General features: G+C 42.1%; 1 protein-coding gene across 1 annotated transcript in view; it reads left to right on the forward strand.

Moving 5' to 3' along the window:
* Positions 1-537: 537 nt before the first annotated feature.
* Positions 538-26,727, forward strand: part of ARSB (arylsulfatase B) — a 167,527-nt gene continuing 141,337 nt past the window's right edge. The window contains exons 1-3 of the mRNA XM_032847855.1: positions 538-1,003; positions 17,412-17,598; positions 23,686-23,876. Coding sequence (XP_032703746.1) covers positions 686-1,003; positions 17,412-17,598; positions 23,686-23,876 — 696 coding nt within the window. The 5' untranslated portion in view covers positions 538-685. The remainder of the gene's footprint in view (positions 1,004-17,411; positions 17,599-23,685; positions 23,877-26,727) is intronic.

The raw sequence follows: 26,727 nt of genomic DNA on the forward strand, positions 1-26,727 counted from the left end.
CATAGCTCAGGGGGCGCCTAGGTGGCTCAGTGGGTTAAAGCCTCTGCCTTCGGCTTGGGTTGTGATCCCAGGGTCCTGGGATTGAGCCCCACATCGGGCTCTCTGCTCTGCAGGGAGCCTGCTTCCTCCTCTCTCTCTGCCTGCCTCTCTGCCTACTTGTGATCTCTGTCTGTTAAATAAATAAATAAATAAATAAATAAAATCTTTAGGAAAAAAAATATATCACGGCACAGGATGTGAGTTTGAGTTAGGCTGGGTGGGGGGGGAGGGTACATTATTTATAGTTCCTAGCTGCCGAGTTTGTTGGTGAAATTTAAAGAAAATGCTTTGTAAATGGCGAAGAGTTACTAAAAAGGCTACATCTGTTCCTCTGAGGATGCTACATTGCAAAGTTCGTCTCCGGAAAGAGAAGAAATCTTGGCTCTCATAAGCATCAGCAGAGCTTCCACGGAGCCCAGGAGCGGGAGCCCCCGGGCGCTTCTCCACTGGCTCCTCCCTCGCCACACGCGCCCGGGCGCCGGTTAGAGGCGGCGGGTGCCCGGGGGCCAGGCCTCTACAGCCCGCCGCCCGCCGGGGGTGAGATCCCGTGCGGGGGCGGGGCAGGCCCGGCCGCCCAGTTCCTGATTCTGCAAGCGGTGCCGGGCGCTGCCGGAGCCACAGGCGCGGGGACCGCGCGCGGCGAAGAATGGGCCGGAGCGGCGCGGCGAGCCTGCCCCGAGGCCCCAGCCCGCGGCGGCCGCTCCTCGCCGGCGTCCTCCCGTTGCTGCTGCGGCTGCTACTGCTGGCTGCCCCGCCGGGCGCAGGCGCCGGGGCCGGCCGGCCGCCGCACCTCGTCTTCGTGCTGGCGGACGACCTGGGCTGGAACGACGTGGGCTTCCACGGCTCCAACATCCGCACGCCGCACCTGGACGCGCTGGCGGCCGGCGGGGTGCTCCTGGACAACTACTACACGCAGCCGCTGTGCACGCCTTCGCGGAGCCAGCTGCTCACGGGGCGCTACCAGGTACGCAGCGCCCCCGGCGGCTCGCCAGCCCGCCGCCGGCGCCGCGCTCCGCCCCTCCCGCAGCTGCAGCTCGACCGGGCGGCCCGCGAGCTTCTGGGAGGTGGGGCCGGGAGGCCCGGGCGGGCGCCGGCTAGTGGGGTCAGCTCCCCGAGCTAGGTCAGCCCAGGCGGCTGCTCCCCTTCTCTGGCCGCGCGGTCCCCGCTCCCCCCGGGCCCGCAGGCTTCCGCGGCCTCTGCGCATGTCCGCCCCGAGGCGACTGCAGTGCCCGGAGCCCCACCTTCTCCGGCGCTTTTTCTGTCTTTCGTTTTCTAAAGGTCGGGGTGAAAGGGTTTCGAGGGGAGTGCTAGTTGCTGGGCCTACGAGCCGTAGGCCGAAGGGTCTGAGCGGCCTCTGCGGAGAGGTCTGGACGACGCACAGAGGACAGGGAGGGGGCTCGGCACCCGGAGTGGAGCGGAGGGAGGGGGGAATCGAATAAAGGGAGAAGAGTGGGGGCGCCTGGGTGGCTCAGTGGATTAAGCCTGTGCCTTTAGCCCAGGTCGTGATCTGTGGGTCTTGGGATCGAGCCCCACATCGGACTCCCTGCTCAGTGGGGAGCCTGTTTCCTCCTCTCTCTCCGCCTGCCTCTCTGCCTACTTGTGATCTCTGACAAATAAATAAATAAAATCTTAAAAAAAAAAAAAAGGGAGAAGAATGCCCACCAAGGGTGCAACTCTGCTCTCCTGCGAACCCAGCGGTGCTAGGTTAGGGCTGTCCGACCAAAGATCATTTTTCCAGTCCTCGGCACAGTGCACCTACCGAGGCTGATTTTTCTTGGGCTGCTGAGATTTTTATTTAACCTTGCGTTGGATGCTTCTGAGCACCTTACCTACTTACGGTTCAAGTATAATTGGTGTAGAATATCCTGTTGGCTTCAGGTGTGCATCATAGTGATTTTCTATTTTTATACTTTATGAAGTGATCCCCACAATAAGTCTTGCTGTCATTATCACCATACAAAATTAGGACAATATTATTGGCTATATTCCCAGTGCTGTATATCTCCATGACTTATTTATTTTTTTTATTTAGAAGTTTGTACCTCTGAATCATCTTCACCCTTTTCACCTGCCCCCCAACCCCTCTCTCTTCTGGAAGCCAACTGTTGCCGTGTCTATAAATCTTGGTTTTTTTGTTCATTGTTTTGGTTTTTAGATTCCACACATAAGTGAAATCATATGGTATTTGTCTTTCTTGGACTTCACTTTGCATTATACACTCTAGGTTCCATCCGTTTGTGACAATGGTAGGGTTTCATTCTTTTTTATGGCTAATATTCCATTTATATATTTATATATAATATATATTACTATATATTATATCTAATTTATCTTTTATCTATGGATGGGCACTTAAGTTGCTTTCATGTCTTGGCTATTATAAAGAGTGCTGCAGGGGTGCCTGGGTGACTCAGTCATTGAGCATCTGCCTTTGATTCAGGTCATGATCCCACGGTCCTAGATCAAGTCCTGCACTGGGCTTCTGCTCAGCCGGAAGCCTGCTTCTCCCTCTCCCACTCCCCCTGCTTGTAGTCGGTGTTTTGCTATCTCTCTCTCTGTGTCAAATGAAAAAAAATCGTAAAAAAAAAAAAGCTCTGCAGAGAACATAGGGATGTATAGATCTCCTCAGATTGGTTTGCCCCTTTCTTCTGATAACTATCCAGAAGTGGTACTACAGGGTCATGCGATAGCTCTATTTTTAATTTTTTGAGGAATGTCTGTACTGTTTTCCCTAGTGGTTGTACAACTTACATTTCTATCACCAGGGCAGGAGGGCTCCCTTTTCTCCACATCCTAACCAAGACTTGTTATTTCTTGTTCTTTTGATACTAGCCAATCTGACAGATAAGAAGTAAAAGCTCACGTTATCTCTAAAAGCTTTTCTTTAAAAACATCTCTTTAGGGGTGCCTGGGTGGCTCAGTGGGTTGAAGCCTCTGCCTTCGGCTCAGGTCGTGATCCCAGGGTCCTGGGATCGAGCCCCACATCGGGCTCTCTGTGCTCAATGGGGAGCCTGCTTCCTCCTTTCTCTCTCTCTGCCTGTTTCTCTGCCTACTTGTGATCTGTGTCTGTCAAATAAATAAATAAATAAGTCTTTAAAAAATAAAAATAAAAACGTCTCTTTAGTTAACAGAGATACGTGTACTTACAGAGAGCGTGCACATATGTTAGATGAATAAGAATATTGAGAACATTTGCACGGTGCTTTACTGTTTTTTAAGTGAATTCTTGAAATAGCCCATGAGGTAGCTGTAACTTTTAATCCCCTTTTATAGATGAGGAAATGAACTTGTAGAAGTTTGATTACAAGTTAAGAATCACATAGCTAGAAAGTGGTAAAATTGGGTCTTGTTCCCTTCCTGTATCCAGTAGTCCTCTCAGGCCCATAAAATTGTGTACTTTTTGCTTAATCTGAGTAAGATTATGGATTTTAAGATCCTGATGTGATTATGGCTACTATATTAAATACAATAAAAGGAGACTGTTTGAGAACACAAGCATACCTTCTTATACACGTATTGTTTATTCAACAAATATATTTTGAGCCCTTACTCTGCAAGTCACGGGATATGCTTGAACCTTGCCCTCCTCAATCTGTGTTCATGTAGCCGCTCGATCAACCGTAGCCTCATTGTCCAGAAATCAAGAGAAGGGAGGGTTTATTTGTGATAAAGATTTCCACACTAATCTGAAGACTTGTAGAAACAGAAAAGATAGAGTTTTACTACAGCACTCAGAAGTAGCTCTTGCCTAGGTTTCCATGGAGGTAAAGGATGGCTCCCTTCACCAGCAGATCTAAGTACTTTCTGCAGGTCTAGCTTTGGTTGCAAGGTATAATCAGAAATCCCTGCTCAAAGGCAGATCTCACCCTGGACACTTAGTAGGAGTAAAGGAGCGTTTGAGTAAAGAAGAAAGGAGAGAATGGCAGGGTGTACCCCAAATAGTTCTACATTTGCCCTGAAATAAGAGAACTGAATTCAAATTGCAGAAGAATGGGAGAGCCATTCATTTCTCTAACTTCCTCCCTTCTTACAGACTTGAACAGGAAGTACCATACTTTATAAAACTTGTTCTTATAATTGGCTGCTTTTGTCCGCTAACGTCCTTCTCCACCAGTCACCACCATTCCGTCTTGGAGAAAAAATGAGCTTAGAGTATCCTGTAGTTAAGGAGCCAAGGAAGAATAGAAGCTAAGTATTCTGAAACAGTTCAGAGACCACTCAGTGTACCAAGCTAGTCTCCCTGAACATTTTACTTGACTTTTCTCCCCTGTTTTATTCTAAGTTCACAAGACCCAATTACAGATTACCTCAGGCTAGCAAGCATTCTTTTTTAAAGGACCCAACATTTCAGGGAGAACTAAGGAGCTTCATTGTCCTCAGACACTATAGACTGATACCATTCTGAGCATTTTACACTTTAGTTCACTGACTTCTCTCAGCAACCCAATGAGATAGGTACTACTTTTATCCCTATTTGATAACAAGGAAACCAAGGCTGGAAGAGGGCAAGAAGCTTGCCCAAGGTCCCAGGGCTAGTAAGTGGTAGACCAGGACATAGCCAGGCCGTGTGGCTCTGTAACCACAACACTGTGTTGCCCACTCAGAATTATTAAAAATATCACAAGAGCTGCTTCAGATTTACTAAATAATCCATTATTTGGGGGTGTTTAGGTAATTTCCAAACATCTCAACAACAAAAAATTAACCCATCATGTTTCAAGTTGGGAGTTGCCTATGTTAAATGGAAAATGAAAATAGGGGGAGAGGTTTTATTTCTGAACGAGTCACGGGTTGGGCAAAAATTTAGATACTAAAATGAGGAAATTTGTTGACTATTTCAAAATTAGGTACTTCAAAGAACTATGTAATAGTTCTATCTGTGAACGTAACCATCTTTTAATAGAATATTTAAAGACCAATCCTTCCCATAGTCATGTAACTTTATTTTTTATTTTTATTTTAAAAAATATTTTATTTATTTATTTGACAGCGAGAAATACAACAAGACAGGGAACACAGGCGGGAGAGTGGGAGAGGGAGATGCAGGCTCCCCACCAAGCAGGGAGCCTGATGTGGAGCTCAGTCCCAGGACCCCAGAGTCATGACCTGAGCAGAAGGCAGACACTTAACAACTGAGCCATTCAGGCGCCCCTTCTTGTAACTTTAGAAAAGTGTAAAGTGGTAACTAAGCCTAGCCTGATTGAACTGAGTTTCCCCAAATTCTGAGTTTTAGCCTTTTGGCTTATTAAAGTATTTAGTGAAGAGGACTGGGTGGGAATAATGAGATGTGGAGTCCAGTCTCCACCATGTCAGTTTTCACGCTCTGACCAGGTGGACATCATTTTCCACATCTGTAAAATACGGGAGCTGGGCTGAACTCTCAGGCTCCTTCTAGCTCAGCAGTTCTTTGAGGCTAAGTCCTTGTGTCCTTTAGAGCAGGTTTCTAATTTGGCAGATGAACCTGATCATAGCTACTGACCCCATCTACTGGCGGGAAGAGAGATTACTCCTGCTCAGAGCTACGCGCCTTGCAAAGTTGTGCTGCTTGTTCTGCTAGAACTTGCTTCTACAGAAGCTTGAACCCAGCCTTTTATACTGAGACATATAATTGTTCAGAATCCTCATGTATGAACCTTTTTAAACCTGCATGCTTTGGTGAAAAATGCTTAGAGTTTGATGGAATGAGGAAGAGGGAGACTGATCAGAAGAGGAAGTAAATGGTTATTGGTAAATTCAGGACTAGAATTCAGGTCTCTACACTGTTCTTCCCACAACCTAATGACTCCTTCATTACTAATTTAAAAATACTTTAGATGTATATTTTGTTCATCTTTTTGAATAGAAAGTACAGTGGTTTGAAAACTCAAAGATTACTGGAAATCATCACCTATGCACATGCACGTGCGCGCGCACACACACACACACACACACACACACACTGATTTGTTCCTTAGGCATCCCGTTCCCCATCTTTGGAGGCAAACAGTGTTATCTGAATTGTATGTGTATATCTTTCGAAAGGTATTTTACGTATATACAAGCAAATACATATGTGAACATTCCCTTTCTTTTTATGTGGATGGTAGCACACTCTTCACATGTTTGTTTTATTTTACATTTGAAATAATTCCACATTGTTAGAAAAGAGCAGTCTCAATTTTTACGGCTGTATAGTGTTTTGTTACATGGATCTGCATACTATTTTGTTAAATGGATATATTATAATTTGCTTAACCGGTCATATCATGATGGAGGTGTAGATTGTTTCCAGTCTTTTGATATGTCCAAGCTGAAGTCAGTGCCTTCGTTATATATCTTTTTACACATGGTTAAATATATCGGTAGGATAAGCTTTTAGAAAGTTTAGAAAAGGACTTTTTCTGGGTTTAAGGGTAGATGCATTTGTAATTTTGTAATTTTGTAATTTTGAGAAATCCTATAAAATTACTATTGTACTTCAATAGGTTTTATGAATCTGCATTCCACCTGCAACATAAGATAGTGCCCATTTCCCATTACTCTATTTTTAAAAAAGATTATATTTTTAAGTAATCTCTATACCCAGCATGGGGTTCAAACTCACAACCCTAAGGTAAAGTGTCATATGCTCCCCTGACTGAGCCAGCCAGGCACCCCTCTTATACTCGACTTTTTTTTTTTAAGTTGTATTTCACATACCATCAAATGCACCATTTTAAGTGTCTAATCTATCAGTTTTTCACATATCTGCAAGGTTGTACAGTCATCATCATTATCTAATTCTAAAACTTGCCATTACCCCAAAAAGAAACCCCGTAACTGTTAGCAGTCAACCCCCCATTCCCCGCTTCCCCCAGCCTCCAGCAACCACTAATCCACTTTCTGCCTTTATAGATCTGCCTATTTTGGACCTCATATAAATGGAATCATAAGGTAGATATCTTTTCATCCATTTTAAGGCATGTACTATTCCTTTTTATGGCCACATAATATTCTATTGTGTGGATATACCAACATTTTATTTACCCATCTATACGTTGATGGACATTGTCTTTTGGCTCTTGTGAATAATGCTGCTATGAATGTCCATGCACAAGTTTTTGTGTGAACATATTTTTTTGTCACCTCTCATGGAATATACCTAGGAGTGGAGTGCTAGATCATATGGCAGCTCTCTGTTTAATTTTTTGAGGAGCTGCCAAACTGTTTCCAAAGGAGGTACACCATTCCCACCACAATAATGTATGTGGGTTCCGGGTTTTCCATATCTTTGCCAGCCCTCATTCCTATCTTTTTGATCATAGCTTTCTAGTTATGGTAGTGGCTATGGAATGGTATCTCACTGTGCCTTTGATTTGGATTTCCCTAATGGCCTTGAGCATCTTTTCATGTCTTATTTGTCATTTGTATATTTCTTTGGAGAAAATCTCAACTCCAATCCTTTGTCATTTTTAATTTGGGTTGTCTTTTTATTGTTAAATTGTAGGAGTTCTTTGTGTATTCTGGATGTTAAACCCTTTTCATATACATGATTTGCAAACATTTTCTCTGTGGGTTTTCTTTTACTTCCTTGATCGTGTCCTTTTATGTATAACAGTTTTAAATTTTGATGTAGTTCAACTTAATTTCTTTGGCTGTTTGTGGTCTTGGTGGCATATCTAAGAAACCACTAAAGTGATGAAGATTTACCTCTATGTTTTCTTCTAAAAGTTTTATAGTTTCAGCTCTTACATTTAGGTCTCTAAAGCGTTTTTAGTTAATTTTTGTACTTTTTTGAGGTATGTGGATGCATGTGGATGCCCAGTTGTCCCAGCACCATATGTTAAAAAGATAATTGTTTCCCTACTGAATGCTTTTCCCACTCTTGTCACAAATTAGTTGACCATAGGTCTATGGGTTTATTTCTGGACTTAACAGTTTTATTATCTTAATCTATATGTTCATTCTTATGGCACCACGACACCATCCTGATTACTCTAGCTTTGTAGTAGGTCTCAGAATCAGAAAATCTGAGTCCTCCAATTTTGTTCTTTTTCAAGATTCATTTGGCTATTCTGGGCCCCTCGCATTTCTATATGAATTTTTGGATCACCTGTCCATTTCTGTAAAAAAATGCAGTGAAATTTTGATAGGGACTGCATTGATCTGTAAATCCATTTGGGAAATATTACCACCTTAACAATGTAAGTCTTCTAATTTATGAACAAGGGATATGTTTCCACTTATTTAGGTCTTCTTTACTTTCTTTCCAATAATGTTTTCTTGTTTTCAGCATGCAAGTCTTACAATTATTTGGTTATGTTTAGTTCTAAGTTTTTACTCTTTTGGATATTGTCATAAATGGAATTGTTTTCTTAATTTCATTTTCAGTTGTTCATTGCTAGTGTATGGAAATGTACCTGACATTTGATCTGTATCCTGCAACCTTGCTGAACTTACTAGTTGTGAAAGTGTGTGTGTGTGTGTGTGTGTGTGTGTGATAGCTTTAGGATTTCCTGTATATAAGACTCTGTCATCTGCAAATAGAAATAGTTTTGCTTTTTCCTTTCCAATCTGGATGCTTTCCATTCTGGATGCTTACCTAATTGCCCTAACTAGAACCTACAGTACACTCTTGATTAGAAGTGGCAGGAGTGGACATCCTTTTCTTATTCTGATCTTGGAGGAAAGCGTTCAGTCTGTCACCACTAAGTATAATGCATTCATTCATTCTTTCATTTAACAAATATTTATTGAGCAGCTCTTTATTCCGGGCATTGTGCTATACTCTGGGGATCTCCTGTTGCTTGCAGTCTGTTGGAGGTGAGATGAGGGGAAGGAGAGACCTGGTGGGGGGTGGGGGGGGGGGGGATGGGGTGGGGGAGGAAGGAAATAAACACATAAACAAATGAGTTAGCTAAGTGGATTTAAAGGGCCTGGCTATAAATGTAGAGAAGAAAATAAAGTAGGTAAAATGCTAAGTGGCTCAAGGAATTATCTCTGAGAAGATAAGGGCAGAAGCCTGAATGAAGAGTCAGCCATTCAGAGATCCTGGGAAAGAGAATTTAGACCGGAGTGAGGGATAGCCCAGTGCAGACCCAGTGGCAGCAGTGAGCTCTGAGAACGGGGATAAGGTCTCTGGCTGGAACTGAGCGGAGGAGGGTATGAAAAGCACATTGGGAGCTCAGAGGTGAAGGTAGGGTCTCCCTGTCCTCATACTGCCTGCTCATGATAAGATATTAAACATCAGCTTACTTGTTCGCGTTTTCATAGTGATGTAACATTGAAGGCTACTCTAAGAACGTTTCTCATCTAACAGTGTTCTGAGTAAATACACGTTAAGGAACCACAATGACTGCCATGTGGCATTCCTTGGATACATGTTATTCTGGTTAGAATTCAATTTTTTAATCCCCCTCCACCTTTTTTTTTTTTTTAAAGTAAGCTTATTTTTGAAATTGTCTTTAGGAAATATTTTCAAAGTTTCACGTTTAAGAGATTTAAATAGAGGTATGCGTTAAAAAAAAGAATCTTTTCATCTTGGCCCTCAGTCCTCCTTCCTGTACAGAGCCCTTGTTTATTACTCTCTTGGTATCCTTTAGAGGCATGTTGTGCCTATAATGAAATAGGTTTTACATTCACTTTCCCCTTGTTTGAAATTTCAGGATTGAAGTATTAATTTAAAAGTCCTTCACAGGGTGGGGGGATAGGACAGATGTTGTTTAAGGGCACAGATGTGCAACAAGCAGTAAATAAAACCTAGAGATCTAATGTACAGTATAGTCAACAACTACAGGCAAGAATACTGTACTATAATCATCACATTTGCTAAGAAGCTAGAACTAAATGATTCCAACCACTAAAAAGAAAGGATAATTATGTAACATGATAGATGAGCTAAGTATTGCTACAGGGGCAATGATGTCAGAATGTGTAAATGTGGTACACCTTAAATTTACACCATGTTATATGTCAGATATATTCCAATAAAAGTATGTAATAAAGATGTTTGTCAAAGTGGTCAAATAAATAAAAATCCATCAGCTTTTAGTAGAATTTGTATAATGCTTTTAGTTCAAAAGAAGACTTGAAAATACTAAATTTTTATATTCTTACAAATTGACTTTAATCAATCCTAATATTCATTATAGCTCTGTATTCTTAGTGCATATTGTAAGTGTGGTTGTTTGTTCTCACATCTGACTTGTCCAGTAGATGGCCTTGCTTGTCCCTGGCCTGGAGAAGCAGTGAGTGCTGAACAACTAAATGAATGAATGTGCTAAATACTTTAACAGCTGAGAATTTCCTGAGAGAGTTCAAGCTCACTGTCTGGTTGATATGCCATTTCTAGGGCCCCTGCGTTCCTTTTAAGAAACAAAAAAAGATTAAAGGGCAAAATAGCAGTAGGTCTTAGTGGGAACGTTTCCTTCTAGGAAAAAAGTAAGGAAAGTAACTTTGATCCTCAACTGGGAACATTCTCACCTTGGGAACGGAGGAGGCCGCTCCACCAGACTCTGTAACCTTCGCAGGGAATAGAAGCAATAAAAGATCACTCCAAGGTTTCATTCTTAAGGGACCCAAGTCACATTTTTCTTAATCACATTGATAAATGGACAGGACATTTCAGGGTTTTTCACTCACCCCTAACATAGAACCTTGGATAGGAAATATAGGAAGGGGACTGTCAGCAGCATTGCCAGTAATTGTTGACTTCAGCTTCAAGTTTGCTTTAAGAATGTGAGCAGCTGAGACCCATGGCTCCAGGCAGAATAGGGCATTGCCTACTGGCACAGAAAGAGGTTCTGCCTGAGGATGCTCTCACCTCCCTGCTTCTTTTCTTTAGTGCCCTCAGCGCCCTGCCTGCCCATCCTTTATCAACCCCCCACCTGCTTGCCTCTCCTGGGGACCGTGGACTCCTGTCCCTGGTCGTCTCTCCCTGGGCTCTACGACTAGAAGTGGGGCAAAGAGGAGTGAAGAACTAGAAGTGGGCAGGGTGACTAGGGAAAGAAGTAGGTCACAGATTGGGAGTGTTCATGGGACCGTCTGGCAGTGGCATCCAAGGAGTCAGAAATAAGAGCCTACAGTCGGGGGACCATGGGCACCTCTGAAGAGAAGCACTTGTTAGCTTCTGTTCCTGTGCTTTGGTAGGGGAGGGCCAGAGGATGCATTAGCTCCACAGTGACAACTAAGACAGCACCAGGGCTTTAATGCAGGGAACCCCGAAGATGGGTCTTTTGTTTTGCTGAAGCCAGGTATCTTTCGTAAGCCTGACCAGAGCCAAGAAGCATTTTTCCAGAAGGCAAGGGGCATCTGGAAGCCATATTTGGCAAACACTGAAAGTATTTTAAAGAAACAATTCCATGTTTTACATATCTTACTTCCCGCATAATTGGAAATGTGGAAATAAAGAAATAAGTTTGGGGCTGAGTGGAGTAGGACCCACTGACTTATGGGGTTTTTTTGCGAATTGATTTTTGGGGTTTGTTATTTCAAGAATCACCGTGAACATAAGCTGTCACTGTCTGGTAACTCTCTTTGTTTGTGTTTCTTTAGTCCTATCACTTTACTAAAAATTTCTTTTCTTCCCTGTTTTCCTAGCTTTGCTTTTGGGGCTTTGGGTTGGATTTATAATTTAAACAGAGGAAGGCACCAATTCAGTTCTTGCTTTGTTTATTCTTTCTACAAACAGCATCCCTTTGTGGGTTTAACCAGAGATATACACTCTTTGCTAATCAACACCAAAATAAATAGACCCTTAAAACTGTCAGTGACACCAGCCAGCTCTGTAGCTGAGGTTCTGGAGGACCAGGCCAGATGGCAGAGTCAGACCCCCGACACACATAATGTGTGTTCTGTAGCTCTTGGCTTCGACAGCGTGGGCAGCTGACTGCTTTTCAGAAGGCTTAAGTTGGGGAGGGCACAGACTCTCCACTAGCCATTTGTTCTGTGGGGCAGCTGCAGGCCCAAACCCTAAGGTGGCGTGAGTGGTACTTGACCGTGGTTAAAACCTGCAGTGTACCGACTCAGAAGCAGGGTGGAGATTCTGAGCTCCTGGCTGGCTGCCAGCGCGATCTGCCATTGTGTTCTGGTCACCAAGCTTCCCTCTCAGCCCCCTGGTGTATACAGCGGACGGTGGGCCTGTTTTTCTGAATTTTAAAGGACCGTAGCAGGAGGGGTGCAAAACCGTGGGTGCTGTGAGGGTGTGAGTGCATCGTGCACAGGTCCAACTGATAGGACAGTATCTTCCTTCCTTTCACCTGGATGTTAATTATCTCAGCATTATTAAGTTAGGAGAGAAATGGCATTCATTGCCCTATGTGTGGCCGTGGTTCGTGGAGCCCCTGGGGAAGTTTTTCATCAGTGTGGCGGAAATAGTGCCCTCTGAGCTTCCAAATCCTGCAGATAACCAATCAACAGACCACCTGGACCGCTTAAGGGGGGGATAGGAAGAGGTTCTGAGGGTGGGAGCCCCCTCCTTCCTTCTCCCTCCAGGAGATAGAGCTTTCTCTTTTTTCAGTTCATGAGATGACAGTGATAGGAATTTCCATGTTTACACAGGCTGAAATAACTCACAGCATCAGATAAATTTTATATGCTAAAAATCACACACACAAGGGTGCTCATCACTTATCTCATGGAAAGAACCTAGAGACAAGCCAGGTCCTTCACGGACTCTGTGGACCTTTTGCATTTGTGCAGGAAAGCCTGGACGGTTCAGTAAAATCTTAGAGGGGAAGCTGTTTTTGGAAAGAGGCTTTGGTTTAATGAAGAAGAGATGGCCACACGTGATCAGTATAGAGCAGCTCCTCTGGACTGTCCTATATTAGCTGTATAATCCTCTCCATTCATACCTGCTCTCTGAATGTTGAAGAGGGGGGTTCAAATGGAATTGTCATAGAGGCTGCTGTGTTTGCAAAAGGACACTTGTTTTTTCGTTGGTTCCTCTTGGTGCCCTGTCATCATCCTGCCCCACAAAGCGTGGTGTGGATCTATAATTCTGTGCTAAACTAAAGTGCTCGGTTGGAACCAGCTCAGCATTTGCCTGTTTACTGCTTCTCTACACATTACAGCTTCCTTACTTCAAATAATGTTTGAACAGACTAAAAACATGTCTTTGGCTGCCATCCAGAGTTTGGCTTCCACTTCCCCAGTAATGCCATAAAAACGCTCTGTCACATAAATTCTTGGGAATTGGAAAGAACAAATTCTCTGCTCCATATGATTGTAGATAATAGAAACAGGCTTCAGCTGACCACCTGGCTTGGTGCCCATGGACTAGGAAAACTCAATCACACAGCATCCTTTGGCAGGGCTTTATAGCTATCAGAGTTAATTCTGTGCATGTGATGGATGAGCTTTCTGTTTAAAGAAATCTGGGCATAGCATTTATCTCCACTGGGTCTTGGGTTCCCTACAATATTATCTTTCCTTATCCTGCACTGTTGCCAATTAGTATATGTTATAAACATTTTGAATCTAGGATTGATTTTCTATTGAGGAAATTTTACGTTGTTAAACCATGAACAGAATCCTTCTGTGATCTGGTGTGTGTGTGTATGTGTGTGTGTGTGTACATGTATTTTGAGAGCAATATTTCCTGCCCCAGCCTGGATATTGTAGCATCCTTATTATTCAGGATCCGAGCTGGAAAGAGATAGCACATTCAAATTAGGATCATTTAGGGAGATTTATTTATAAAGGGACTATTCAAAAAAGTGTGAGTTGGGGGAAAGGGAACACAAGTAATGGTGTGTAACCCAGAGGAGCGTTTGCTAGCCCTGGACCAGAAAGGCGGGAAGGAAAGAAGCCAGAGAGTGTCACATAGAGAATCACATGGAGTGTCACAGAGAGTCACATAAAGAGTGTCACATAGAGATGGCTGCCTTCAGGATGGCCTGCTCAGAGAGACAGGGTCTGGAAGTTTGGACTCATCTCTTCCCTCCCTCTAATTTCCTGTCAGGGGTCCGCCTTGGCTGAACCCAGTCAGAAGCCAGAAGGTACAGAGTCCTCTAATTTGGTTCCCATAGGTCAGCCTCCTAGGGCAGAGAGCAGGACAGAAGGCAGAAAGTGGATTTGGAAGGCAATTGGAAGGCATCTGGCACTTATCCCAGGGGAGGTGTCCAATGATTTCTAGGAAAGGCATAGAAATCTTTTTTTTTTTTAAGACTTTTATTTATTTGAGAAAGAGAGAATATGAGCAGGGAGGGGTACTAGGGATCAGAGGGAGAAGGAGAAGCAGACTCTCCACTGAGCAGGGAGCCCGATCCCAGGACCCTGAGATCATGACCGGAGCCCAAGTCAGACACTTCACCCACTGAGCCACCCAGGTACCAGAAAGGTGAAAAATCTTAATAGAAATCTTAAACTCACTTTTATTTTTAAAAAAACTTTATTGATGTATGATTGACATGCAATAACCTGCACATATTTAAAGTATACAGTTTGATAAGTTTTGATAGGTATATACCTGTGAAACCATCACCACAAACAAGATAGAGAATTATCCATCACCTTCAAAATAAACCCATTTTTATCACATATCACCCTGAAATGAGGAATTTGAGAGGCAGGGTGGGGGTCTTGGGGTTAGGGAAGGAAAAAATGAAACAAGATGGGATCGGGAGGGAGACAAACCACAAGAGACTCTTAATCTCACAAAACAAACAGGGTTGCCGGGAGTAGGGGGTTAGGGAGAGGGGGGTGGTTGGTTATGGACATTGAGGAAGGTATGTGCTATGGTGAGTGCTGTGAAGTGTGTAAACCTGGTGATTCACAGACCTGTACCCCTGGGGCTAATAATACATTATATGTTAGTAAAAATGATTAATAAAAAAAACATTTTAATTTCACATTTAAGGTATTGTATGTGGTTCTTTTGAAAGGATATGGAAAGCTAGAAAGAAATGAAGCAGTGGCAAGTACTACTCCAAAGTTGTGGTTCTGGAAAGTTCCACAAAAAAGGAAATTCAAGGCAATGTGAAAGCTTAGGAGAAAACTATACAATAGTAGCTTATAATAAATCAGGGAAAAAAGTAAGTGTGAATTATTTTTTTGGCTTCTCCTTTATATCTATCTATTGCCGTCTATTTCAAATGCAGTAAAAACCTGTGGATCTGGTGTGTGTAAGTCAGTATGTGAACTGAGACACCCAGAGATGTGTCAGTAGTCCGTCATGCCTGCGGAACCATAGACGAATAGGTGAGTATACATTTTATCTGGTGTTCATACGCAGCACCACAGGCTCCTGGGGCAGCTCTGGGCTTAGGGACATGTTCTCTCCAGTACCACGCCGGCTCTCTAGAAAGCAAAATGCAGTGTAGTGGGGAAGGCTCACTATATTCTTAGTAACAAAGCTTATGGTTATTACTGTGACACCTGTTGAATGTTGACTGTGTCCTCGGTGATAGAGCTGAGATAGGATTTAACTCCCCAAGCTTTATGCATTCTGTCTTAAATGATAAAAGCCAGCAAAGCATTTGCAAACACACTTTTACCATCTATTAATAATTGCATGCAACCCACCTGACAGCTGACAGAGACCAGGAACTTAGGGCTTGGGTTGAGAACTGGCACTCTCAACCTTCTGTGTCCCCAGAGCCCCATTTATTCCAGGGAGATCTGGAGTACCTAGCCCTTTCTAGAGAAGGCTAGTGTCCAGTGCAGAGTTGAATGGGAGACCCTAGTCCCACATCAGTCAAAGGAAAGCACCTCCCTGGCTAAGCTGGGACAGGGAGGAGAAGTGTGAGGTTTGTGGGGAGGGAGTGGTACTCTGCCTAGGACGGAGGCCCCTGGGGCCTCTGCTCTGATAGGGTCCCAGCAGGGCTGGCCTGCCGCCCACCAGCAAAGGACCTGTAACGGGACCACGCCGGCTTCCCTGTGGGCCTTCAGACTCATCTGGCAAGTTCAGGGCTCAGGGCCTCTGCACTTTTTATTTCTGATGCCTAGAATATTCTTGCCTTGTATTTTGGCAAGGCTGTCTAACTCTCTCATTCAATTCATATTACTGTTCAAATAGCAATTCCACAAATTTCTTTTGCCACCCTCTCAAAAAAATCACCTCTGTCACCATTTCCCTGTCCTACTTTATTTCCCTCACTGGCAGGGACCACTGCTGGATATTATAACACCAATTCTCAAACTTTTTGGTCTTAGGACCTCTGCGTGTGCTTAAAAATTATTAAAGACCCCAAAGAGCTTATGTTTCTGTGGGTTACACCTTCAAATTTCACCGTATCAGAAATTAAAATAGAAATTTAAAAGTACTTTTGTTCATTGAAAAACAGCAGTAATAGACCCATTACCTGTTAACATCAATAGCTTATGAAAAATGTATTATCCAACATAAGAGAATTACATGAGAAGAGTAATATTGTTTTGTATTTTTGTATGTATCTTCTATTAGAAGAAGATAGCTAGGTTGTTATAATCTGTTGTAATATATTGTTTTGGTTAAAGTTTATGAAGAACATCTAGCCTCACATAGGTGGTTGGAAAAGGAAGGGTTACTTTAATAGCTTCTCATGTAATTGTGGATATTCTGTTTGAATATCACACCAAGACTCAACCAGGGGTCATTTCTTTTTTTTTTTTTTAAAGATTTTATTTATTCATTTGACAGAGATCATAAGTAGGCAGAGAAGCAGGCAGAGAGAGAGGAGGAAGCAGGCTCCCTGCTGAGCAGAGAGCCCGACACGGGGCTTAATCCCAAGAACCTGGGATCATGACCGGAGCCAAATGCAGAGGCCTTAACCCACTGAGCCACCCAGGTGCCCCCCGGGGTCATTTCTTAAAGCCTGACTGTTGTGTGGTCCTTGCACCCTGGGCATACTTGTGTGAACCACTCCTAATATGTGGGTCAGATGGCTGCTTTTTTTTCCGTAAGAAAAAGTCGGTCACTGACTTTTGAAATTATGGTTTCCATAAAGCGGAATAAGGAAAGCAAATAATTACTTTCATTGTATTTCTGAATAATCCCTAAAAAAAAAAAAATCACCAAATCTGGAAAGATTATAGAAGCTCCTTCCACACCTAACACGAATTTCTCATGTGCACAGAAATTGGAACACTTTTTCCTTGATAGATCCACACTTCGTGTTACAGTGACTTCTTTTGAGGTAGGAGGTGAAATCCTAAGTTGATGGTTTCTAACATAATTCCTTGATAAATATTTGTTGAAATAGCTCATGTTTATTAGAGTCCTTTTATTCATTTTTTCCCCAATCCTGTTTATGTCCGTTACCTTACTTGAATAAGTGAGTAAAGGTGCCATTCAGAAGTGTCCCGAAGCTGGTACAGGGATAGAGTCCAACAGTCACATCTGCAGATGTGTCCAATAAATTAAGCAACAGCTTTATCTGCTTGTTCGGGATGTTTCAACACCATCAGTTTATAATTTCACGTTTTGTCTCTTTAAGATCCACACAGGTTTACAACACCAAATCATCTGGCCCTGTCAGCCCAGCTGTGTCCCTCTGGATGAAAAACTGCTGCCCCAGCTTCTAAAAGAAGCAGGCTACACTACCCATATGATCGGGAAATGGCACCTGGGAATGTTCCGGAAAGAATGCCTTCCAACCCGCCGAGGATTTGATACTTATTTCGGTAATGGAAATGCACATGTTTCTTTTACAACGTAGACTAGCTGCAACCCATCTCGTAAAAACACACCCAAGTGTAATCAAATGAAATGACTGGAAACTTGAACACAGAATGAATCCATCAGCACTGCCGTGGGGCAACTTTCTACTACCACCTCCGTACCCATGGCTCAGTGCTCAGCTCATGGTGGGCAACTGCCCACAGGGAGGCGCGTACCTTTGCCAGGATATTAAGTGCTGCATTGGGGCCTGTGAAGATTTGCTATTTCCACACCCGAGACCATTGTACTCTTAGAGAACCTTATTACCAAAAGGGGATACAGCTTGTTTTGTTTTGTTTTTTTAAGATTTTATTTATTTATTTATTTGAGAGAGAGAGAGAGAAAGAGAGAAATAGCATGAGAGAGGGGGTCAGAGGGAGAAGCTCGATCCCTGCTGAGCCAGGAGCCCAATGTGGGACACTGGGATCGTGACCTAAGCTGAAGGCAGTAGCTTCACTGACTTAGCCACCCAGGCGCCCCTACAGTTTGCTTTTGGAAAAAAATTCCAGACAAAACCCAATACAAGAATATTTCCTTCACAAAGGTTAAGAATGTTTTTTCTCTCCATGGGCTGTCCCAAAGATTTTTTTTTTCTTCTAGAGATGGTAGAGGAGACACTTTTCCATTGGCATCTTTCTCCCCTTCTTGAGATCTGTTTTTGAAATGGCCTGATTGGGGAAGACCAATCAAAAGAATAAAATGGGAGAGTAAATAACAAACTAATAGGAAGGATACTAAGAAAAAGGAAGTATTTTATGGATTTGATAGCCCTATAAAAACGTGAAAACTTGGGTTAGTTTTAAAACTTACCCTCTTTTAACCCGTTTAGCTACCTGTTTACATCTCATTTGTTTCTTCATTTATTTACAACCTGCTACATCCAAAAAGGAACACATGCTGAACATAAAAAGTTTAAAAATAAATAGAAGGCACCTGTGTGGCTCAGTCGGTTAAGCATCTCCCTTCGGCTCAGGTCATGATCTCAGGGTCCTGGGATCGAGTCCCGCATTAGGCTCCCTGCTCATTGAGGAGCCTGCTTCTCCCTCTGCCCCTCCTCCTCTGCTTGGACTCTCTCTCAAATAAACAAAGTTTTCACAAAAATAGAGTAACAAATCAGGGTGAGTAGAAAAAGGTGAAATTGTGGCGTGGCACCAAATTACAAAAAACAAAACAAAACAAAACAAAAAAAAACCCACCTGGCTATAGACTCTGCACCTTGAGATTCCTTATGTCCAAATTTAAAAAAAATATTTTTTTTAAAAAGGAGACCGCTGTAAGAGTCACATTATTTATAAGATAAATGGAAACCAGATGTTCAGGAAGAGTAAAGCATTTTCTGGCTCTTAGACCTAAGAAATTTCTCCTTTGGGGAAAGGTAAGGTGGACAAGATCCTCAAAACCATCATTTTAGTAATATAGTGGTGGTTTTCCTGTCCGTGTTTCTTGAGATGTTCCTTTTTATTCAGGGTAGGGCCAGAATGCCAGAGTGCATTTCAGTGATTACTGGGGGCCCAAATAATGTAGTTGAAACACACAGCTCTGTCACACCATGTTGGATCTGGGGTTAACACTGAGACGCAAGGACTTCAGGCAGGAGACCGCGTGTGCCCCGCTCCCGCCCTGGTTCTCTAGCAGACATGGCTAAGTAGTCATGGCATTCTTTCTTGGTGAACCTGAATTCATATCCTCCACATACTCAAATAACTGTTAAAGTCAGCCTGAGTGGAAGAGCTCTTTGTCATTTTGGAAATTCTAAAGGGAAAAGGCAGCCTGTATATCCTTTGACAGTTTTCAGTCAGACCTTTGCTGAAAGATCGATCAATACCTATGCTCTGGCAAGAGGAAGGATGATAAGTATTTTCATTTTTTCACTAAAATCCAAGTCATATATTTAAAAATTCACTTGGACAGAAGAAAATCATATCTTTTTATGAGAATTGAGAAGCCCTAGGATTCAGATGAACTAACACCCGCCATTAATGGGGACTTGCAGAGGGAATATGACCATGCAGCTTTTTTCACCGTTACGACTTAGGTGTTCTGTAAAAAAGCAGTCAGATGGGGTGTCTGGGTGGCTCAGATGGTTAAGCGTCTGCCTTTTGGCTCGGGTCATGATCCTGGGGTCCTGGGATCGAGTCTCCCTCTGCCTCTGCCTCTCTCTCTGTCTCTCATGATTAATAAATAAAATCTTTAAAAAAAAAAAAGCAGTTGATGGATTGTGGGTCTCGTTGCACAGCTCTGAATACCTTAAAGACCATTGAATTGTACACTTTAAGTAGGTGACTTGTATGGGATGTAACTTATAGATCAATAAAACTTAAAATAAAAAGTTGGTGATTTAGTTGTTCAAAAAGTATTTTATGATTTTTCACCAAAAAAGCATAGGATGCCCTCCTTTTCAGGCTCAGCATGTAAGTGCAAATTTGTGAATCACTGTTGTGAGAAAAGCTGTGTGTGATTGCCACATGGTTGTTTGGTATCCTTCTGGCCAAATATGTAAATAAATAGTTCTATTCCTGGAATTTTCCTATTTGTAATATCCTTTTAATATTTATAGTTGGTACTCTATTTATTTATTTATTTTAGGCATCCCGATAGGTCTTACATCTTTTTTTTTTTTTTTTTTTTAAGATTCTATGTATTTGTCTGAGAGAGAAAGAGAGAATGTATAAGCTCAGGGAAGGACAGAGGGAAAGGGAGGAGCAGGCTCCCCACTGAGTAGGAAAACCCAACACAGGGCTCTATCCCAGGACCCTGGGATCATGACCTGAGCCGAAGGCAGACGCTTAATTGACTGAGCCATTCAGGCGCCCCCCTACATCTTTTAATCAAGTATATCCTATGCTTACATTCTCTCAATAGACAGCAGTTTACATTTACAGAGAAATAACTCTAAGTGATTTCCTCAAGCTCTTCACACCCAGGAGTTACTAAAAATTCCAAATAGAACCCTAGTGTCCTAGCTTCTCTAGTTATCCATATAAGGGCTAAGATCATTTTATGGATACATTTCCCCCTCTTTTACATATTAATTAACAAATACATTTGATTTCCCTTTCTGTTATAAATACTAGGGGAAAGATTACCATTTAAAAAGTGGTCTGGGGCACCTAGGTGGCTCAGTTGGTTAAGCCTCTGACTCTTAATTTCGGCTCAGGTTGTGATCTCGAGGTTCTGAGATCAAGCCCCATGTCCAGCTCCACACTCAGCTCAGAATCTGGTTGAGGTTCTCTCTCCCCCTCTCCCTTTGCCCCTCCCCTTACGCTCACTCTTTCTCTCTCTCTCTAAAATAACTAAATAAATTAAATTGAAAATAAAGTGGTCTTAAGACCAAGGTATTCATTGTATTCCAGGCTTTGAATTTATTGAATCATGGAAAAGGAGGAAATGAATTAAAAATGAATTCCTTTTTCATGTAAACAGTGTAAGGCTTTTGGTTGTAGAGAATGCTTAGAACTGTAGAAAGGACTAGGCCAATTTTATCCACCTCATTTTAAGATTCATAAGCATTATTTGTAAGGAGATGGCTCAGAGTCTAGCACAGCTTATTTCTTTTTAATAGCTCTATTAAGGTATATATAATTCACTATAATTCACCCAACTAAAGTGTACAACTTACTGATTTTTAATAAATTCACAGGGTTGTGCTCTGGTCCTCATAGTCCAATTGTAGAATATTATCATCACCCCAGAGAGAAACCCCTTTTCTTTTTTTTTTTTTTTAATTTTTTATTTCTTTTCAGTGTAACAGTATTCATTGTTTTTGCACCACACCCAGTGCTCCATGCAATCTGTGCCCTCTCCAATACCCACCACCTGGTTCCCCCAACCTCCCACCCCTTCAAAACCCTCAGATTGCTCTTCAGAGTCCATAGTCTCTCATGGTTCATCTCCCCTTCCAACTTCCCTCAACTCCCTTCTCTCCATCTCCCCATGTCCTCCATGCTATTTGTTATGCTCCACAAATAAGTGAAACCATATGATAATTGACTCTCTCTGCTTGACTTATTTCACTCAGCATAATCTCTTCCAGTCCCGTCCATGTTGCTACAAAAGTTGGGTATTCATCCTTCTGATGGAGGCATAATACTCCATACATGGAGTGTATATGGACCACATCTTCCTTATCCATTCGTCCATTGAAGGGCATCTTGGTTCTTTCTACAGTTTGGCAACCGTGGCTATTGCTGCTATAAACATTGGGGTACAGATGGCCCTTCTTTTCACTACATCTGTATCTTTGGGGTAAATGCCCAGTAATGCAATTGCAGGGTCATAGGGAAGCTCTATTTTTAATTTCTTGAGGAATCTCCACACTGTTCTCCAAAGTGGCTGCACCAACTTGCATTCCCACCAACAGTGTAAGAGGGTTCCCCTTTCTCCACATCCTCTCCAACACATGTTGTTTCCTGTCTTGCTAATTTTGGCCATTCTGACTGGTGTAAGGTGGTATCTCAATGTGGTTTTAATTTGAATCTCCCTGATGGCTAGTGATGATGAACATTTTTTCATGTGTCTGATAGCCATTTGTATGTCTTAATTGGAGAAGTGTCTGTTCATATCTTCTGCCCATTTTTTTTTTATATGATTGTCTGTTTTGTGTGTGTTGAGTTTGAGGAGTTCTTTATAGATCTTGGATATCAGCCCTTTGTCTGTAGTGTCATTTGCAAATATCTTCTCCCATTCCATGGGTTGCCTCTTTGTTTTGTTGACTGTTTCCTTTGCTGTGCAGAAGCTTTTGATCTTGATGAAGTCCCAAAAGTTCATTTTTGCTTTTGTTTCCTTTGCCTTTGGAGACCTATCTTGAAAGAAGTTGCTGTGACTGATATCGAAGAGGTTGCTGCCTATGTTCTCCTCTAGGATTCTGATGGATTCCTGTCTCATGTTGAGGTCTTTTATCCATTTGAGTTATCCCCTGATCTCAACGGGAAGGCTGTGAGCTTTTTCCCATTGAGGATGATATTTGCTGTGGGTCTTTCATAGATAGATTTTATGAAGTTCAGGAATGTTCCCTCTGTCCCTATACTTTGAAGCGTTTTAATTAGGAACAGATGCTGGATTTTGTCAAATGCCTTTTCTGCATCAATTGAGAGGACCATGTGGTTCTTCTCTCTTCTCTTATTAATTTGTTCTATCACATTGATTTGCGAATGGAGAAACCCCTTTTCTACCAGCAGTCACTCCCCATTTTCCTCCAACCCCACCAGCCCTAGGCAACCACTAACATAATTTTTGTCTCTATAGATTTGCCTCTTTGGGACATTTCCTAGAAATGGAATCATACAATATGCAGCACAGCTTATCTTAATATTTTAGGAAAATATGGGACATTTGCAGAAACAGCTTTAGTTGAGTACACCCATTTCCTTTCATGTTTACATTCAAATTGTGGGATAGGCAGTCCATGCCATTTACATTGGCGGTGAAAATGAGATCATGGTTGGTAGAAAAATCTACTTCAATTTGATCTTTTCGTTCTGTTAAATTGTCTAGGGCTCCTGTTTGGAAAGGTTCGTGTTTTCCACCAGTGGGTGTCAGCATCTGACTAAAGATGATTCCTCCCAGCACTGCTTCTCTAAATAACCTTGAAGCCAGTCTCCCAAGGTCAATATCAACATTATTTGAACGCTGTGTTTATTTATGTGATTACCTCAGAGTAAAAACTTGTAAGAAATCACATTAACCATATGCTGTTTTTGTCATTAGATATCTTTAAAAGATTAAGATGTTATCACCTTTACTGAATTTAAACTCTGATTTTTTAAAATGGATTTACTTGGAATCATCCACTTTGAGAGTTACATGACAGAGCCTTGTGTCCTAAAGACTTGACTGAGGAGGAATGAACTTGAATTTTTTTACAATAACATTTTAATGCCTCCTGCTAGCAAATATAGAGATGTTAAGAAGTGGTGCTCTGATTAGCCTTGTCATTTGATTAGCCTTGTCATGGCTAATCAATTGCACTAGGCAATTAAATGCTGAAACATTAGTTTGTTTAACAAGTTTTATGCTATGCTGACTACTTTCATCTCCCATTCTTGTTGTAGGTTATCTCCTAGGTAGTGAAGATTACTATTCCCATGAGCGCTGTACATTAATTGATGCTCTAAATGTCACACGATGTGCTCTTGATTTTCGAGATGGCGAAGAAGTCGCAACAGGATATAAAAATATGTATTCAACAAACATATTTACCGAAAGAGCTACAGCCCTCATAGCTAACCACCCACCAGAGAAGGTAAGTCTTGCATCTTTATCGATATCAAAATTGTGTTAAGATAGCATCTCTTCAGGTGAGTGTAGGAAAAAGGTGCTTGTTGGGGGAAAAAATCTAATAAATTCTAGGGGAGTTGTTTTCAAATTTTGGAGTGTATCGGTATCTGCCTGGGGAGCATGATAAAAATAGAAATTCCTGGAACCCCTCTTTAAAGGTCTGATTCCTTAGGTCTAGGGAAAATCCATACATCAGGATTTTATTTTATTTATTAATTAATTTTTATTTTTATTTATTTTTAATGTGGGGCTTGAATTCATGACCCTGAGATTAAGACCCGAGCTGAGATCAAGAGTCAGAGGCCTAACTGACTGAGCCACTTGGGTGCTCCCACACATCCGCCTTTTAATGAAACTCATCAAGGGTGACTCTGACACCAAGGGTCCCCAGATGATGCTTTGAGGAATACTGGGTCTACAGTATTTTGGTAGATACATAGTTTTATAATTTTGGTGTATTATGTGCATGTGCTGTAAGTAATTAGTATGTTGACTTTTTAAAACGATAGGCTTGTGTACACGATGAGGCTGTATTATGGCAAACTTTCTGTTAAGAGATAGACAAACTTTGGGTTCAGGGCAAGTCCTCTTTGTATTTGGCCTCCCAAGGTTATTTTGGCTATTCTAGATATTTTGCATTCTTATGTTAATTTTAGAATCACCTGGTCAGTTTCTACCAAGAAAGTTCCTGCATGGATTTGGATTTCATCCATTTCATTTTGGATTTGCATCTGTAGAACAACATGGGGAGAATGAATGTCTTAATAATATTAAGTCTTTCATTCCATGAATGTGGTATACCGATGAGCCATGTACTAAATTCTTATGACTTAATCTAAAGGTAGAAATGGAAAAGAGTGTGAATTGCCCTAAACGTTTTTGTAGCTGTTGCTGTTGTTGACTGAGAGTTACCTTCATAAACTAAATTCTCTGAATATACGTTTGAAATTGGGTCACAGATTCATCTTGTCGGATATTGGGTCCACAGTGTGGCTTCATTAAGACTTGCATTAGCACACTGATGAAATTAGTCCTTGAGTAAGACCCTGATGTAGCAAATTACAGAATGTGCAGTATTACCTGGTGCTCCTAGTTTTCTGCACTTTGCTTCTTTGACAATTACTGAATGGCCTCAAGGCAGATCACAGTTTGGGTTTAGGTTTGTATATCTGTTCAGATGTGGTACCTGGCAGGTGACTCCCTTTTTGACATAGTTTCTTCCTGGCTTTGCCTTTGCCTGTTATAACTCAGTATTGGAGGTCTTCCCTTGTATCTGTCCTCAGCCCACCTTGGGCTGACGTCTTGGAGTAGCCACGCTTCCTGCGGAACTTGGAAGATTAGAACACTCTCTTACATATGTGGACATATGCAGGTTTTAAACAGGGGAATCTGGGTGATTCGGATGGTTCAATGTCTGCCTTAACAGGGTCCTGGGATTGAGCCCTGCATTGGGCACCCTCTCAGCGGGGAGTCTGCTTCTGCCACTCCCCCTACTTATGTGCATGCTCTCTCTCTCTCAAATAATTAAAGTCTTTTTTAAAAAATTTCAATCTGAACCAATTTTCAGAGAGCTGGAAAGATAACTGTGCTAGGTAATTGGCTTAGGTTCTCAGTTTTCTTCTGTATGGTAGGTGTTTTATAGATAGTGTTGAAAGCCCAAAGAACAAGATGAGGTCTTAAGGGAATTGTGGTTCTTGTTCTGTCATTTGAGTTAGGCACCCTATTACAGATAAGCAAACAAGAGACTTGTTCAAGGTCACAGAGCTACTGAGAGTCCAAACCAGAATTTAAACCCATGCTGTTTGACTACCAAGCTCAGTGCACTCAACACGCATCCCAAGTTCACAGCTCATATCCGAGACTGGATGTTATTAGCCCCAGTGTATGATTCAGCTTGACAGTTCCAATCTTGACAGTATATCGGGCTCATCTGAAAAGCTTGTAATAAAGACCAGTAACAAATATTGTGATTTATTCGTGCTGGTGGGAGGGTATCATTGGTATTTAATTACCTCTCTGCCCCCATCTCCCTCCCAGTGGTGATTCTGAATGTGCTGGCACTATTGACCCCCCTCAAACACAGGGGATAAGCTCAAGCCAACTGCCTTTTCCAGCTTATAGTAAAACAAGACCTTAATCATGCAACAGCTATAATACGCCTACAGTAAAAATGAGTTCCCATTAGGCAACAATGGAGTATTTTCTCACAGTGCCTGTAACATTAATCGGATAAGAGGAAGCAGCTGGGTGAAATAGTTCTTTGTGGGTGGGCTGCCTTATCTGGTGTGCTGCGGGAAGCACGGGAACTGGGGGAAATGAGTCCCGAAAAGCCTGCAAGCCATCCAAACTCGAGTTAGTAATAGAGTGCTGCTCGCAGGTAGCATTATGGGAATTGCCAGATGAGCGAATGGGGACTTTCCAACAGTGTCTGAAATATTCTGAAGCAGTGTCCAGCATTCCCCACGTCCTCAAGGTAGAGCTTCAAGTGTAGACATAAATGAATGAAATCATCAGTACCGAGGAACAGCCCCAGAATGTTTGTTTAAGACACAAATGCAGACATTTACATTTTCAGTTCTCAGTAAAATGATGCATCCCATAGTTCCAGGAGCTGGGCTTTTCCTCATTTTATCCCAGTGTTGAATCTAATTCTGTGCTAATTTCTTAGGCGCTCTATAGAGACTATAGCATAGGTAACTCGTCCTAAGATGGAAATCGTTATAGAAATACACACGAAGTATCCACAAGCCATCTTAAAAATGTGCCTATTTTAAAGAGCACTTGAGGGGAAAAGAGCATATGGAGGTATTTTGTAA

Source organism: Lontra canadensis, unplaced genomic scaffold, assembly GCF_010015895.1.
Source record: "Lontra canadensis isolate GAN:19392208 unplaced genomic scaffold, GSC_riverotter_1.0 scaffold4, whole genome shotgun sequence".
NCBI lineage: Eukaryota > Metazoa > Chordata > Mammalia > Carnivora > Mustelidae > Lontra > Lontra canadensis.